Source organism: Xenopus tropicalis, chromosome 6 (assembly GCF_000004195.4).
Source record: "Xenopus tropicalis strain Nigerian chromosome 6, UCB_Xtro_10.0, whole genome shotgun sequence".
Classification (NCBI taxonomy): domain Eukaryota; kingdom Metazoa; phylum Chordata; class Amphibia; order Anura; family Pipidae; genus Xenopus; species Xenopus tropicalis.
In genome coordinates this window covers 56417681-56435916 of record NC_030682.2, presented here as the reverse complement: position 1 = coordinate 56435916, position 18236 = coordinate 56417681, and the positions used below count along the sequence as shown (strand labels likewise).

The following is an 18236-nucleotide window of genomic DNA, read 5'->3' as shown; positions in this document are numbered from 1 at the left end:
AGGGAAAAAGCCACGGAAAAGTTGTGAAAACTTTTATTTTTAGACTTTTTCGTATTGTCGCACAAAAGCGAGTGTCAAAAATCCAAAAACCTATGAAGATTTGAAGCAAAGAAAGATCTTCCAGAGAAGGTAAGTGACATCTGCTATTGACTTTTTACATGATATCAACAAGTTTTAGATGGATTATTCTCAGATTTGAGATTGGTGCAGTTTTGACGCACAGTAAAAAGTTGTGACTTTTTTCTGTAACATTTAGCACTAAAAAAATCAGAACAGGGGGAAAAAAAAATCTAACCATTATTAAATGGCTCCCTTAGAGCCCCTAGCTTAAAATACAAAAATAGTACATTAACATTTTGATGAAACAGAAACTGGAGAGAATATGGTAACATCAGAAATTAATTATAACAGATGCAGCACAAAATGGTATTTTAAGAGAGCCAGATATTACATTTAGGCAAGCGTAAATGTAAGATGCATAAAAGAGTGTGGAACGCTTGGCAAGGGGACTCCTCAACTGTCTTGCAACTTGCAACTTTTTCATTTTTTTGTGATTTTTTTCGTCGCCGTCGCAACTTTTTTGTGAATTGTCGCGACTTTTTCGTAGCCGTTACGACTTGTGCGAATTGTCGAAACTTTTTCGCAGCCGTTACGATTTGCTCGAATTGTCGCAACTTTTTCATAGCCGTTGCGGCTTGCGCGAATTGTCGCGACTTTTTCGCATTGAGCGCTAGTAAACGGCGGGCAAACCTTTCCGATTTTTTCGCGAAGGCTACGAAAAAGTTGCGACAATTCGCGCAAGTCGTAACGGCTACGAAAAAGTCGCGACAATTTCCGAAAAAGTTGCGACTGAAAAAATTGGAAAATACCGATCATTACGAAAAAATGCATTCGGACACTTTTCGGACGTTCGTGGATTAGTAAATTAGTAAGATTAGTAAGTTTTTTGCACTATCCTTACTGACCAAAGATCAGATCAAGCCATTCCAAAACATGCACCTACTCGTGTCCAAAAATGCTGAGCTTCAATTAGCCATCATTTTATCACAAAATCACAAACATCCAGTAGCAACTTAGCATCAACTGCCCTGCAGCCAATTTTTTTAAGGGTTAAGCTTGGTTATGCTGTCCATTTACCTGAAAAATGTATTGGTTCACTAACCAGTGCTGGGTACTGGCATGCCTACCTATCTATAGCAGATCTGTAGCACTGTATTCAGAGAAAGGCACTGCTTAAATCTGAGATTTGCATCTTGGGTTGTAACCTACAGGGCAAGGCACACCATGTTGTACCCTATATTAACACTGATTTATGCTGTACTTCCTAAATGGGTTAGTTCAATTACATTTTAAGTATTTCTTTATTGGCAAGTTGCCTTTATAATTGTTTTATGATTTTTAATTTTATTTATTTTGAAAGATAAATTACTAGAAGATCCCTTATCTGGAAAACACCAGGTTCCGAGCATTTTGGATAATGGGTCCCATACCTGTATATTATTGCTGTCCTAGTAGGATACATGGCCTACATATATATCATAATACGATATGAGTTCAAGGTAGTTTGTATGTCATTTTCCCACTTGATAAGTTGATTCAATTTGGTAAGCATCAGGGATATGTTGCCATTGTCGCTTTTGCTAAACATAAGGATTCCAAAGCAGTTTAGACCAATTTGTATTCTAGTGCAAGTCTATGAAATCTCTAATTCGAAAGTATTTATAAAACTAGGACTTGGGTAGATTATACTTGATATATAGGTCTTGTAATAAAAGCTTTAGTTTAGTTTTTGATCAAAAACACCTTCTAGCTTCCTGATTTTAAAAAAATCAGTCCAATTCTGGAGGTCTAGATATGGAGACGTGTAGGAATGATTGGAGAGAAGAGTGTTTAGGCATTAACCAGAATAGCTTGTTGTTTTCTTGGCAAACGAGAAAGGATTACTTGGTATTTAACAGAAAACTTTTTGGGTTAAAGTGGGAGACCATAATGATTTTTTAAAGAAATATGGCATAGATACATTCTGTTCAATAACAAGTATTACTTTATGGCATGTAAGTAAGTACCACTAGGACATTAGCCACTAGAAGGTTAAAGGAGAAGGAAATGTAAAAATCACTGGGGCGTGCCGAATATTGGGCACCCCCAGTGACTTTAATCGTTTACCTTTTACCCCAGGCTAGTGCCCCTGTTAGGAGAAAACTGTACCTGCCCAGGGTAGCTGCAATGAGTGTTTCCTCTTCCTTATTTCTTCTTCTTCTGTCTTCTTAATCATGGGGCCGGGGCATGTGCAGTTGATTGAAAATGCTGACTTTGGTGTTAAAGTTTGGCCTTTTACTACTGCGCAGGCGCACAAAGACAGATGTAGTAAGAAGACACTCGCTCGCAGGTACCCCAGGCTGGTGCTGTTTTCTGGGGGGGGGGGGGGGTAACATTTTGGCACTCCCCCCGTGACTAAGCCTTTCCTTCTCCTTTAAGTATATCATTATAAGACAAACCACCAATCTTGTAAGATCTGTGTAGTATTTGTTGGGAGAGTCTTTTTACAGTATCAAATAGTTTTTTTTTACATTTCACTGGAACCTTATTTTTTGGCTTGAGATGAAATCTAAAACTACTAAGGGTGTATGGGACTCCAGTTATTTATCTTTATACAAGAGGAGCTTAAAAAAAAAAATTAAATATGCTGTGCTACTGATCTGGCCAAAATTGTTACAAGCTAAAAAAAAAAAAAAAAAGTAATCAAACTTACTTACATATTTATTCATTCTTTGCAAGTGTACTGTATATTTTAAAAACGGGCATTTTTAATCACAACTTAATCATAAAATTCAAGGAGATGTAAAATATGGCAAGAAGTAAATATCTCACCTAATGGGGTTTAGATTGCATGCATTAGCAAACAACTGATTTTTACCAAGGCCTACCCTAAAATCTCAGGAGATAAATACTTGCCCATAATAAGACCATACCTACAAACATGGGGTGAAATACCTCCAACTCATCTTGTCTTTTAAGATCAATAAGCTCCATTAGAAAGCAGAAAACCTAACCAAAGAGTTCGATTTGATATGAAAATTCTTTCAGCCTCTTGTTACGAAGACCCATTGTATACCTTGGTATGTGATCATCACCATTTTATGTTGCTTGCTTGTAGACTACAGTGTGAATTATCCATTAGTCTAAAACGTCAAGTATCAGCTCTGATTTATGTCTTTGTATTAGAGTGATATTAAATTCTCACCTCTTCAAGGAACCATATCCAGAACCAGACATTCTTATCATGTCAAACCCACAGGCAAGATAAGAAATATTTTGTGTCATTGTGCTCAAAATGTCTACTTTACTACAGGAACATATTGTATTAAAAAAAAAAAAAAACTTATAAGAAGTGAACACTCACTAGTGGGGATATTGCAGTTTATCTGAGGAAACAATGCTTTAACATTAAAATAAAGATTAAGAAAAAAACAGAGAAAAAATATATTCCTACACCTCCAATTTGTTTTAGTTAGAATTTGTTAAGTTCGTTAAAAATGGGAAAATTACAATGACTCACAAACACTGCAGGTGTCTATAAAATATATTGTATAAAAGAGCCTATAGGTAAACTACTGCTTCATTTCCATACAGCATTTTCATGCAAATGCACATTTCTATTGGAAAACTGCCATTTTCAATACTAAAGGCTGCACCCTAGCTTGTAAGTTTCACTGCACACACACATAAACCAAGGGCGCACTTACATGCTGGGTTACATCAGGCAATAAAAGAACAGAGAGTTCAGAGGGAGCACACATATCCCAAAAAGATTTGAAAGTGCAATTTTTACTGGTATCTATATTCATTTTAAGATTTATTATAATACAAATTAGTTGTTGGCTTCATTCAAAAGCTATAGTTTTCCTTATAGTTTTGGTCCTTTACCATCTAACATATCTATGGGGCAGATTCATCAAAGTACAAGTTTGAATCCTGAAATGGGTTAAATTCAGATTAGATACGATAATTTCTGATGATTGGAAATGTCACGAAAATGCTTACGAAAAAATCTAAATAGTCACAATAATATTGTATTGGCGATCTGAAAGTCACAAAATTTTTGTATCTGAACAATTGTAAACGGCGGGAAAACCTATCTGATTTTGATCCTTCTGTGCATGTTTTTTGAAGCCTCCCATAGGACTCAATGGCACTCTGCAGCTCCAACCTGACCCAAGGAAAGTCACGATAACAAAGCTTTAATGAATCCGAAACTGTCGTACTCGGTGCAACAAATACAATTTAGTCGCACAAACTGCAGCGAAAATAGTCACAAAGTACGAAAAAGTTGCACAAATTAACAAAAAAGTCGCAAAAATACGCTCAGTATGAAAACGAAAAAAAAATAATGAATTTTTAGCATTCGAAAACAATCGTACTTTGAAAAATGTGCCCTCACATGTCAATCCTATCTACTGTTTATGCTTGCTTTCTTTTGAAGATGTTTTCCCATTTTATGTTGCAGAACTGCAAGCAGATAGACAAAGACACAATGGCCTTTAGGAAAAACTTTTCATAATAGGTCAATACACGAGTTCACAGTTAAGATCAAATTGAGTACCAATAAAAATAAAATATTGATGGTTAAAACATATGTGGTAATGAAGCATACACAAGCAGCAAACTTTCAGGAGACATATAAGAGGGGTGGAAATGACACATATGATAAGAAAGGAGGATCTTCAGCATAAAACCAAGTTGAATCCAGGTAGATGTCTATGAGGACATGTATGACATCTGTCTGATTATAATGGTTGGAGACAGGGGCATCTGCCATAGCACTGGCACCATTCTGGGGTGCTGCTGTAACCCTCCAGAGTTTAGTACAGTGACATGACTGTGGTAGGATGGAAGGAATACTTTCCAAGAAAATTAAGAATTATCTACTAGACCAGGGGTGTCGAACTCAATCAGAGAAGGGGCCAAAATCTAAAATTCGGCCTAAATCGCGGGCCGAATGGTTTACTGAACACAGTACCCCCCCATAGACAGTAGACCCCACACACAGTGCCCCCATAGAAAGTACCCCCAATTGCCCCCATAAACAGTGCCCCAATTGCCCCCATAAACAGTACCCCCTACACACAGTTCCCCCAATTGCCTCATATACAGTACCCCCCATAGACAGTAGCCCCCACACACAGTGCCCCCATACGAAGTACCCCCAATTGCCCCCATAAACAGTACCCCCAATTGCCTCATACACAGTACCCCCCATAGACAGTAGCCCCCATAAACAGTACCCCCAATTGCCTCAGACACAGTACCCCCCATAGACAGTAGCCCCCACACACAATGCCCCCATAAGAAGTACCCCCAATTGCCCCCATAAACAGTACCCCCAATTGCCTCATACACAGTACCCCCCATAGACAGTAGCCAGCCCGCACAGTGCCCCCAATTGCCCCCACAGAAAGTACCCCCAACAGACCAGTGATGTCGGCGCCTCCTTCTCTCTTATGCCGCGGCAACAGGCACTACTATAAGGCAGCGCCTCGTCATACGCACGGGCGCAACCTTATAAAAATGCCTGTTGCCGCCGGCATAAGAGAGAAGGAGCCACCCGCACAACCACATCGGATGCCGGACTATAGGTCACGCCTCCTGAATCTCGCGTGACTTGTTATCTATGGCATAGCCGGCCGTACTTGCTATCTATTACGCATGCGCATAGATTCTATGCGCATGCGTAATAGATAGCAAGTACGGCCGGCGAGATCACAAGCCTCCTATGTCACCACGCGTCATTGTGATGGAACGCAGCGGCGTGCAGTGATGACAGCGCGGCGCGGGCCACATTGCAAGGCCTGGCGGGCCGGATTTGGCCCGCGGGCCTTGTGTTTGACATGTGTGTACTAGACACTAGTCCTACAGTTACCTGCAGTTTTTTAAGAAAAAACAAACAAAAAAAAAACCTGTTAAAATGAAAGGCAAAAGCTCAAATGAGAACTTTCTTAATGTAGTCAGAGGATTTTCGTTAAAATAAAAGGTGCATGTCAAATGTAGATGATAATGTTGGTGAGGGCAACTCCTAATTTAATAATACCTATACGCGCACTTTCAAGAACCCTAGCAAATGTGATATCAGTCTTCTCGTGCCAAAAATTTTTTTATCAGAAGCCAATTAACGTGCCTATATGTTTTTGGAGTATGAGAGAAAACCGGAGTACAAGGATTAAAACTTACAAAATATGCCCAGTGTGTCACCTTCTTACAAGTGTGGATCTGTAATGATTTCAGAATAGTCATGAATTCTGAACAGTACAATGATTTCCCCATTGAGGTATGCATTATGTAACGCTTTGAATAATAAAACAGCAAATATACAATTTTGTTAACACGAACACTGATGAAACAGGGTTGCCACCTTTTCAATAGAAAAATACTTATTGGCTGTACCTAGGGCATTGGTGTCAAATGGAGGAAGGGCCATGTCATGTGGTTTGTGGGGCAGATTCTAGACTATCAGCACAAAGGTACAATTGAGCAGGAATTCAGGAAAAATGGAGGGTTACAAATTTACTGGCAATCAATCAAAATATGTCACAATAAATTGCATGTTGAACTCACAATAGCAATGCATATAAAGTAACATATGCATTATGATGTGTTAAACATCCATTTCAATAGATAGGTATTCTAAAGGGCAGTTCTAAGTAATGTGATCTTTGCATAAACCTCATCTGGATTTATCATTTGCTATCCAGTTAATGTAATCATTCAGTCTTAGTAAGCACAATAAAACATGTTGTTGTAATTTAGCTTCTAGAAGCAGAAATGCAAATGAAAATGAGGGTAAAGGAATGTCAACAGAATAGTGAATTTGCCAAGTATTTCCAGAATTAGACAGATACAACCATCTCCCCTGGAGTTCTGTTCCAGTGTAAACAGAAATGAAGTATGTGCTCTTTTCTGCTGGTAATAAAAGTAAACTGTTAGATTCTTCTAAGCATAAATAAAAACATGCACTTTATACAATGAAGTATGTGAACCATGACAAAAAAATTCAGTTATGCACAGGGTCTCCATTTCTCTAGGTCTATTTATAAAATCAACATAACTGCCTACAGCACAGAGAATGCAGAATTCAAAGTCAGCATTTTTAAGCTTTATTACAAAAAGAAAAAGAAATTAATATTAGTAGTGATAGCAACTTTCCAAAAACTCAGCAAAAGCAAAAAATTAACAGTACAGAGGATGCTGGGATCAGAGGTGCAATCAACACATGAGAAATATAGTCACAATAATGTACAAATGACAATGTTAAGTTAAAAATCACTGTAGCAGAACAAGTGCAGAATTATAACATTTTGAGTGGTCACAGAATCTCTACATGGACAGATTGTTCTAAAAATATTTTACTACAAGCTACATGCAATCCAAAAATAGGTATTTTGGAACAGCTTTATGGTACAGGTATGGGAACCCGTTATAAAAAGCTCTAAATTACGGGAAGGACATCTCCCATAAAGTAATTTCCTCTTTCTCTGTTATAGTAAAAAAAAAAAATTGTATTTGCAACTGTGCAAATTTTCTGCAATTTTTTTTTTTTGCTACTTTGCGCAAATTTTTCGTACTGTTCATCAAAAATTACGTGACAAAATCATATTGTTGCTCCAAGTACGAAAGTTTTGGATTCATTCAAGCTTCGGTATCGTGACTTTCCTTTGGCCAGGTTGGAGCTGCAGAGTGCCATTAAGTCCTATGGGAGGCTTCCAAAAACATGCACAGAAGGATCAAAGTCAGAAAGGTTTCCCGCCGTTTACGATTGTTAGGATACGAAAATTTTGTGACTTTCGAATCGCCAATACAATATTATCGTGACTAATACGATTTTTACCCATTTCGGGATTCAAACTCGTACTTTGATAATTCAGTCCCTAAGTCACCCCCACGTGGGCTTTCACTCCCCCACATGGCATGGCTCTTCATGGCCTGGGACTAGAGCTGGGCATTTCAGGTTGTGAGGCCTTTACACATGGATGGTTCCAGACCCTAGTGAGCAGAGGCCTGTCAAATATCTGTTTCTGGCACATTAGGGAAGATTTTTGGATAACTTGGCCTGCTTGCTTAACCCTTACAGACCTGTATCATGACAGGCCCTTTAAACAGAAATGGTAACAGTTTGCAGATAAACACCCATATGTAATAAAAGGCACTAAGTTTGCCCAGAAGCAGTAACCCATAGCAACTAATAAGATGTTTGCTTTAAAACAGGTGATCAGTAAATGCTCCTGGAGTTACTGCTCCTGGGCAAACTTAGAGTATTTTCTTACATAACCCCCAAAAATTGATACGGAGACCATGAATGCAAGGCTTCTCTTTTGCTACACTTTTGCAAAGTTTTTGAAATTCCAAATATACATACATTTATATACATAACATTGGTGACTGTGATTTTATCTAATAAGAAAGTAAGATAACGAAAGAAAGCCCATGTTCTAAAGAGTAACCTAGGCCCCAACACTATGTGAAACAGCAAATGTCAACTAGAGTTTTTAAGCTAATTTTAAAGGAGAAGGAAAGGCTAAGTCACTTGGGGGTGCCAAAATGTTAGGCACCCCCAAGTGACTTTAATCGCTTACCTTGTACCACGAGCTGGTGCCCCTGTATGCAGAAAACAGCACCAGCCGGGGGTACCTGGAGCGCAGCGCTTCCTGCTTCCCTTTCCGAAAATGCCAGCGGTCGGCACATGCGCAGTAGAGTAAAAAGCCAACTTTTCTGTTAAAGTTCAGCTTTTCACTCTACTGCGCATGCGCGCGCAGGGAACCAGGAAGGAGGAAGCGCTGCAGCTAACCCGGGCTGGTGCGGTTCTCTCCGAACAGGGGCATCAACCCGGGGTAAAAGGTAGGCGATTAAAGTCACTTGGGGGTGCCTAACATTTTGGCACCCCCAAGTGACTTTGCCTTTCTTTCTCCTTTAAGACAAACTGGGACATATTTATTATATAATGAACTGGGAAGTGCATAAGGTTTCCCAAAAGTTTGTCATTTTTATGATATTTTAAAACTTATCCTGCCAGTAATTGTTTTAAGAAGAATGAAAGTCTTTAGTAAATATTTATTTAGCATTTAGGGAAGTAATCAGCACTTTTGATGCTGCCTCACTTTTGGTGCTACCTCACAACAATAATTTAGTAATGAAACATATGGGGCAATATAATAAAAGGTTGCAAGTTGTCCAAGTCTAGTAAACCATAACTTAAATAAGTAAAAAATAAATACTACCTGCTATGCTAACTGGTTGATATGGGTTACTAGACAAGTAGCAAGCTTTAGACTGCTTATTACATAAGGCTTAAAGTGTCTGAATATATTTTACTTTTATATTTAATGCATCGTGTAATTCATCTATTAAGAGAACATGGGCCCAGTTTTAATATCTATAAGTTGCAACAAAGAAGTATTTAAACTAACAGACTGGCCAGAGCAGTGAGCTATGTGCTCATACCCTAAAATGTACAAAATAAAAAAGTAACAATGTTTTCTCAGGTGCAGTAACCCATAGCAACCAATAAGAGTTAACCAGTAAAAGGTACCATCTGACCACCACACTAACAGGCCAGGAGTAAAAAGTACACAATTTTATTCATTTGGGGGGTTCCTAACAATAAATTTAGCCCATAGCAGGAGATTCATGTTAGTGATGTGCGGGTTGACTCTCAAACTCAACCCAAACCCAACCCTAACCGATGTTGCATACGGAGCAGAAAGACCTACAGGTCCTACATTGGTAACATCTGTGCAAGCCCCTGGATCTAAGACAGGGAATATTGAGGAGAAGAGGAGGGGTATATCCACTGTCTGACTGAAACCTAACCCAAACCAGCAATGGTTACCCAAATTTCAACCCAAACCCACAGACTTATTAGTTAAAGTGATACTGACAGCCTTTTACACCTGCTGTTGTGTTTTAATTTGCATCAGCTTTAAATTCCTTATAAACTAAATCTGCAAAGTTTTTTCGCTTCATAATTATGGTAGCACGAATTACAGACCCACTGAGCAGCCATGTTTGTTCCACTCTTCCAGGTTTTAATTGAAATGCCTCCCAAGTGAATAAATATGCCCAATCACAAACCTGCAATGCCCCTTCTGCTTTCTGCCGGTGTGACAAGCTCAGCTACGTTGTCTATGTGTAATGGGGAGGGGGGGGAAGAGCCCTTAGAAGCAGGCCTGCTATTTAAATTCTTCGTGCGAAGAGCAGGGAGGGGGCACAGCCCTTTGAAGTAGGCAGGCAATGGAAAGATCAAGCCTGCCTGCTATCTAGTTCACAATGCAATGTGACGAGCGAGGGAGGGAGGGAGAGGGAACTCTTTGAAGCAAATGGCAAACTGAATCCTCTCAGTTTATGACATAGTCCTTTTGACAGATTGAGAAGCTACAGTCGGGTTGCCAGACAGTCGGGTTGAGCATCTTCAGTAAGATTTATGTAGAGAAACAGGACTTTTAGGAAAAAACAGTTAACATGACCTATAGGTAGGTTTGGAAGTAGGTTTATATTTTTAAAAGAAATGTTTTGGTGTCAGTATCACTTTAACCCCAAGTTCTGCAGGTTTGGGGTTAACCCGCACATGACTTGTTTGGTAAAAAGTATATCACAAGGTTAAGGATTATATTAAAACTCCTTTATTAATTTAAATATAATATATATAAACTTAAAGAGGTCTATACATTTTTCCTAAGTTATCTATTAATTTTACATATTGAAAAACAATATAAGATTTTCAAATAATGTGTATTAAAATAGCTAATTTTCTTAAAACTCATCTTTATTAAAGGTTTGCTGGGCTAGACAATTTACCAAAGGGAGAATACACGTACTAGACCAAATTAGCAAAAATTGCCAAATTGAAAGTCAATATTTAATACAAGTGCAAATGCAGAGGAATTAGGCATTTAAATTGCTTATGTTTACAGAAAACCAATATAAAGTTTTTTTTCCTTAAAAGTAGAAATATTTATGTTATTGTGTTCTTATCATTTTGACTTGAAGTTCTCTTTAAACAGAGTATGTTCCCCGTAGCATAAATGTCATTTAAGCTAATAAAAGGTTTACAAGGAATTCCCGGTGGGCTGTGGCTTCTTAACTTGTCTTTATTGAATTAAGTTCTGCTGCCTGACTGCGCCGCTCCAGTCCCAGTGGCACTCCGAGCGGCCCCTTATGTTCTGCCCTGCAGGGTGCGGAATGACCTAATATAGACCATGCACACCGCAGGGCAGAATGTAAAAGGCTGAACGGGGTAAAACAGACAAAAGTGGACGCTTCCACAGCACTGCGACCCTGCGTCACAAGTTTGCACCTGGTGGTTGAGTCTTGTCCCACAATTTGTAATTTAACTGTTTTACTTATAGTTTGCTTTGTGCTTGGTGTTGTTATTTTCAGAACATTATTCATGCACAAAGATACTGTGTGATACGGTGTTTCAGGGTGAGGAAGGATTTATCCTTCTGCTACTAAGTATCTTAATAAAAACTTTGGTCCATGACTTAGCCTGTGTTTTAGATATCGGCTCCCTTGTGTGATTGAGTTTGACACCCCTGTTATAGTACATCCAATAGGAGAGGATGATCCCACAAGGCTTTATCCTAGAGGAAGGGTTTGGATTGGTTTAGAATGTGGTGTTTAGAGGCTTTTCAAAACAAGCAAAAATCTGCAAGCAAATGAAAAATATTTGTAGAAGCCAACAAAGAAATAGTATAAAGTCAGACCTAAAGCAAGGTCTGCTTTGCTCTGCCTGATTTTTGTAGGCAAAAAAAGGGAAAAAGTATCCGCACACTCAAAGGAATAAATGAAAAGAAAAATTTCTTAAATACAAAACCACATTATGAGAAAATATAGCCCTACGCATTTCAACCCATAAAGGGTCTTCATCAGGGGCAAAATTTTAAAAAAGGGGCAGAAAGAGATTGTTCTCACAACAGAATATATAGCCTTGCTGCTTTACCCAGGACATCACGCTATCTTGCGCACTACAGGAACTTGCCTCGCTCACTTCCGCGTCCAGAATGCACCTCCAGTCGGAAGTGTGCATCTGCACATGCATGGAACCCCAGTGTTCCAACACTCCGCAAAAAGGTGGGCTAGAATAAATCTGCATGTGCAGAGGCACACTTTCAACTGGAGGTGCATTCTCGACGTGAAAGTGAGCAAGGTGTGCACCTGTAGCGTAAGAGATTATAGGATTTATTATAGCTCACTTCCACCTTTTTTTTTTTTTATCAGCAGCCCCATGTTGCTGCACTGACAGGCACAGTTTTGGCTTGAGTGCAGCTACACAGTGACGATCGGCCCCAAAAGACATGCTTTCGCGTTTTTAAGGCTGATCTATACTTATTTTGTAGGCAAGTGGAGAGAAGCAGACCATATGCCAGGTCTTTGCCTTTACTGTGCATTTAAAAGGGAACAGATGTGTCTTTTGTAGGCAAGTATTGGTTCTAGATTCCTATAACTTGGTAATACACTGCATCACAAGGATTGTACAGTAGCAACACTGAGGGGCACATTTACTAACCCATGAATCCGAACCGAATTGGAAAAATTCCGATTGGAAAACGAACGTTTTGAGACTTTTTCGTATTTTTTGCGATTTTTTCGGCGCCTTTTCGGAAATTGTCGCGACTTTTTCGTTACCAATACGATTTGCGCAAAAAAACGCGAGTTTTTCGCAGCCATTACGATGCGCTCGTATCTTGTCGCGACTTTTTCGTATTGAGCGCTCGTAAGCGGCGGGCGAAACTTTCAGACTTAGCATGATTTTGGAAGCCTCCCATAGGACTCAATGGCACCCTGCAGCTCCAACCTGGCCCAAGAAAAGTCACCATACTGAAGCTTGAATGAATCCGAATCTTTCGTACTCGGCGCGAAGGCTAAGAAAAAGTCGCGACTTTTCGCGCAAGTTTGAACGCTACGAAAAAATCGCCAGATTTTGTGCAACATTCGGAATGGCAACGAAAAAGTTGCGCCAATTTTCCGGAAAATCGCAAAATACCGATCATTACGAAAAAATGCAATCGCACGCATTCGGCCCATCGTGGGTAAGTAAATGTGCCCCTGAGGGTAGTGTTTTCTACTATTGTAGGGCTGCAGTACTTCTGATTCCTAAGAAAAAATAAACCTGAGATTCATGCACTATAAACCACCCATCTGTCAGCTTTTATGAAAACGTCAGCAACTGAAATTAAAAATGTGATTTGTGGAAGTAGTACTGTATACATGCATTATAAATGTAGTCACACTGCTGGGCACTGCTCCATAGTCAGTAGGGATAAAGCAAGTTTTAAATCTGTGGGATTAGTGATTGGAGTTGGGTAGGGTAATAACTGACTAAAGTTTAATCAAAATCCACTAAACAGGGCTGCTGTCCAAATACATTAAATATGTGATTGCCTGAACTAGGGTTCCCATCTTTTCTGGAGAAATACAAGCTTTCCTATATTTTTTTTTCTATAATTGATATCAAGCATTATTTTTACTGGCCACACCAGTAAAATACTAACTGAACTGGTCTATGTTTCTATGCTGCTACCTGCTCTGCTTTGGACTAATAGCATGTGCCAATGAAGAAACCATCCCATGTGAGTGAAGAAATGGGCAAAACTGCCCACGCAATCTTCCATTCACCTACAGGGTCACAGCTCATGAGGGGGGTTGACTGCTGTCCAAAACAAAGTCAAAAATCCCTGCCTGTAGTTTCTAATTTTAATTAAAATTAAATGAAAATTGCCATTGCTGACACACATGGAAAATTGGCAGGCATACCTCTATGACATTAATTTTGAGCTAGCATTTTTTTGCTGCAAGTAACTACTGTTTCTGCTCCTTGTGCATTACTCAACAAACTTTTCATGATGGAGTGTTCATGGACATTCTATCTGCCACTAACTGCCAGCAGATCACACAACACCCTGTGTGCCATAGCAGCAATGGAGATTGCTGCTAGCACAGCAGCACAGGTGGTTTCAGGTGCAAAATATGCTGTTGAAAAAACACCTGGGGGCTGATTTACTAATCCACAAATCCGAATCCTGAATGGAAAAAAATCGGATTGGAAACGAACATTTTGCGACTTTTTCGTATTTTTTGCGATTTTTTCGTCACCGTCGCGACTTTTTCGTAGCCGTTACGACTTGCGCGAATTGTCACGACTTTTTCATAGCCATTATGACTTTCGTGAATTGTCGCGACTTTTTCATAGCCATTATGACTTTCATGAATTGTCGCGACTTTTTCATAGCCATTACAACTTTCGCGAATTGTCGCAACTTTTTCGTATTGAGCTCGAAAAATTCGCGACAATTCGCGAAAAAGTCGCAAAATACCAATCATTACAAAAAAAATGCATTCGGACGCTTTTCAGATGTTCGTGAATTAGTAAATGTGCCCCCTGGTATATCATCAGCTTTAGATTCTCTGAATCAACTTGTACAGTATAGGCTACACACACACTTTAAATGACGGTATTGGGTATTGACACCCCAGATGCATTAAAGGGGATATATACCATAAATTTTTACAATGCACTAAACCATGTAAAATATGACCATAACCGCTTGAAAACTGATTAGTCCGATTTGGACTCTTCAGTATGTGGCTCAGAGCCGCCAGCCCAGACACAGCAGAGCTACGTATAGTGCAGTGAATATGCATAGGGTGGGCAGGGCTTAGCGATGTCACAGGCAGTCCGTTCCTGCTCTACGTTCCTGCTCTACTCGCTCCTCTTCCCCCCCCCCCCGCTCGGAAGAGTGCAATGGTGTTTTAGGCTAAAGGCATACAAAGTGGTGGCTCCGCTGCTCTCAGCCTGCATTTCTTTTCCAGGCTGAGAGGAGCGGGTCCTCTCCCTTTCCCAGCTCCAGTGACCTGCTGGCATTTTCAGGGCCAACCTCCACTCTGCTGTGTGTGTACCCAGGTGGAGAGCATCAGAGCCAACGCTCAGTGTTTAACAGAGTTTATATGTAACCTGTGTGATTTAGCTTTAGTTCAATTTTGCTACCCCCCCCCCACCCCCATGGCTACACAGGAGCTTTGTTTATATAAAAATATTTTATTTACTTTTATACTCTGTAATTACTTTGTCTTACAGTTTCTTTAGAATATACTTCACAAAGGCAACAAGGTGTTCATTCTAAGTGCCAAGCCACCATCTCACCTATCCTTTTCTGAAAGCCTTTGCTCCCCACTAAAAATGTACATAGTAAGGTTGGGAAGATACTGTGCATGGGAAGGTCTAGTAAGCCTAATAAAGGCACAAGGAATATCTGGGAAAATGACAGAAAGAGTAGTAGTGCTGACCCAGGGATAAATGGAATCTAATTCACAGAGTCTAACAAGGTCAATATGCAATGTATTACTCCTGTCCTCTACTGGTCACCGGTTGAAGATCTACTATATTATCATTATATATGTTCTGGCAACTTTGCCTTTCCCTGCATTAAATATAATTTAAGATGGCCATGCACCTGAAAGGGGATGTTCCCCTTCAGACAATAGTCTGAATCTAAATATCTCCTGTTAGAAAAAACATTTGTGTAATTCATCTTCAGCTACAAACCAGGAGCAGCGCTGCAGACAGGCTCACTCCTCTGTCTTCTGAAGGGATCACTGACTCCAGCTTGCATTCTGCCCAAAAGATGACATTGAACTGGTTACTGTGCATGCCTTTCCTCTCCTGCTTCATTTGCATTACAGCAAATTGTATCAGATATGCAAATGAAGCAGTAGAGGGAAGGCATGCACAGTAACCAGTTCAGTGTGAACTTTTTTTTTAATTTCACGGTCGGCCAACCCTTTCTGGGAAATCCCCTACTGAGAACAGAAAGCAGAGGAGAAAGCCTGTCTGCAGTGCTGATCCTGGTCTGTAGCTTCAAAACAATGATTTTAAATAATGAAAATAAGTTACAAAAGTTTTTTTCCCTGATAGAGGCTGTTCAAATTCAGACTACTGTCTGAAGGTGAACATCTACTTTTAGATCTTTGCCTGATATGGCCACCCTGTGCTGCCCGTTATCACAGTGACACGAACGTTTGGCCTAAGGGACAAAATAGGTGGCAATGCAGGCTACCAGGAGAGGACCGCATAAACAAGCTGATGCAGTCCTTGTCCCAACAGGATTATTAAACCTGTCCAATCTGTTCAATGTCCGGCCGAAAATCTATTTAACAGGTTATTGACAGGGCCCATACATGCACAGATAAACGTCTAAAGACGTTGAATTGGAAGCAGCATAAATCTGCCCATGTACGACCTGCTTTACAGAGCAACAATTCCCATATGGAATGGAACAAAGGCCCATAATAAATGAAATTATTACTCACTACTATTGTCATTTTTTAAATTGGTCGTACAATATCCCAGTGAAGAGAAAAAATAACTGTGGAAAAAGTACTTACCAGCTGGCTGTAAACATTCAAGAGGGGTAAATGTGTTCTCCATCTTCAACTACAGACAAAAAAATTCCAGAAATTACATTAATATAGTTTATATATATATATATATATATATATACTTCAGCACCCATCTGTTAAACTGGTTTAGAGTTCGGACACACAGCTTGACTTGAAATTTTGTGAAATATACACAATTCCTGATTTTTATTTTCTATTCATGGCACTTAGTACTGAGAGAGAACAACATAAAAACAAGACTTCATTTCTGTTTGGTGTTGTAAATAAGCAATCGGAACAAAACAATGAAATCCAGAGAGCCATATCATCACCATTACGCCGAGTACATAACGCAAACCTCTGCTACTGCTCAGTATGGAATAACAAGGTATTACAAAATGTAAAATATGAGAAGCTAATGTTTGGTTTAGTTCTCTCATTTCTGGAAATAGAGCTGTTTACTGTGTTTATAAAAATTTATTTTTGTAGGGAATAATGTGCACCCTACAGTAAAATACAAGGATATTAGCAATGACCAAGAAGCTCCATGACCACATAAATGCAAAAAGGATCACGTGATGTTGTACAAGCTATAGCGCTCTAATATGACTTCTAATATCCTCATATCTTCGAGTATAGGATTCATTATTTTTCTAATGAAAACCCCTGAGGAAGGGAGTTGTGCCTGAATGTGGGCGTTTTTTTTCTGTGGGTATGCAGAAACCGACAAAAAAAAGTGTGCCATCTCACCTTTTATTTAAATTATTTTTTTTTACAATACACAAGTTTTAATGAGTCACGTGAGACATGTTTGGTCCTTCCAAGGTAAATAATTCAATTATCTGTGCAAAAGACAACCGCTCCACATACAGTATCCCCTCGCACCTATAAATAAACTATATTCTGCTTTCTGCCCGTCCCCTTCACAGTCCTACAGTGGACTAATCTCATCTGTTGTAAATTCTTTATTTGCCCCTTATTTCTAACGCCCAAAAAGATTAAGCCTAGAATCCTACAGCTGTCCATCTCTTTTAACAATGTAGAGCAATATTAATGGGTTGGGGATAGGGTCCCATTGGGTTTTTGGTCTTAAGGGGTTGCCCTGCTGTGCTTAACTTACTTGGATTAATGGGCCCCCTGCTTTCAGTAAGCTGCAGACTCTAGAAGGGAACGTAGTTGCTAGACTGTCTGCATCTTCTTTCCCCTATATAACTTTCTGTACTGCTAGCTTTGTCAGTTTTCTTCCCAGTAGAGCCGTATGGGGATTGAATAGGCTGGGGGAGGGGGGAATTGAAGCTACACCCTCTAATTCATGTAAATGCACAGTGCCCAACACACCCTCTTTTTATACACTACATGCAGAGTCGGTTCGCTACTTTCTTAAACCTGCTAACTACAACCTCCTGTCATTCAGAAAATCCTGGCCCCACAAGTCTCATTACGCGAGACATCACAACTACACATATGTGTCGCATCACGTAGCTACCTTGTTGGAGTAACGTGAGAAGACAAGTCATACAATCAGAAGGGGCTAGTATGCTTGATCTCTTTGCTCACAGCTCCTATACTTGTTAAAAAATAATACATGAAAAGGAGACTTTTCTTTTATGTTAGTTGCACACCATGACCTCTGCCACCTCAGCTCCCAAAAGTTCTTCAAGTAATTTATAATTTCTGTTAAGAGCTTCGACTTGTGCTGGGAAGCTGTAAAAATACTTTTTCGTGGTAAGGGGAGGAACAAAGACTAATTTAGGAGATGACAGTTGGTGAATTTGACCAAGGGTAATCATTTACTCTGTTTCCTTTGGTTC

General features: G+C 39.6%; 1 protein-coding gene across 4 annotated transcripts in view; it reads right to left on the bottom strand.

Annotated features, from left to right (window-relative positions):
- tpk1 (thiamin pyrophosphokinase 1) overlaps window positions 1-18236 on the bottom strand; it is a 196062-nt gene that overhangs the window by 167582 nt on the left and 10244 nt on the right. For 3 of the 4 annotated variants that reach the window (XM_031903402.1, XM_012964780.3, NM_001017170.2), the window contains 1 exon segment: window positions 16432-16480. The exons of the other annotated variant lie outside the window; for it this stretch is intronic. In XM_031903402.1, the coding sequence (XP_031759262.1) occupies window positions 16432-16480 (49 nt within the window). 4 annotated transcript variants of the gene reach the window in all.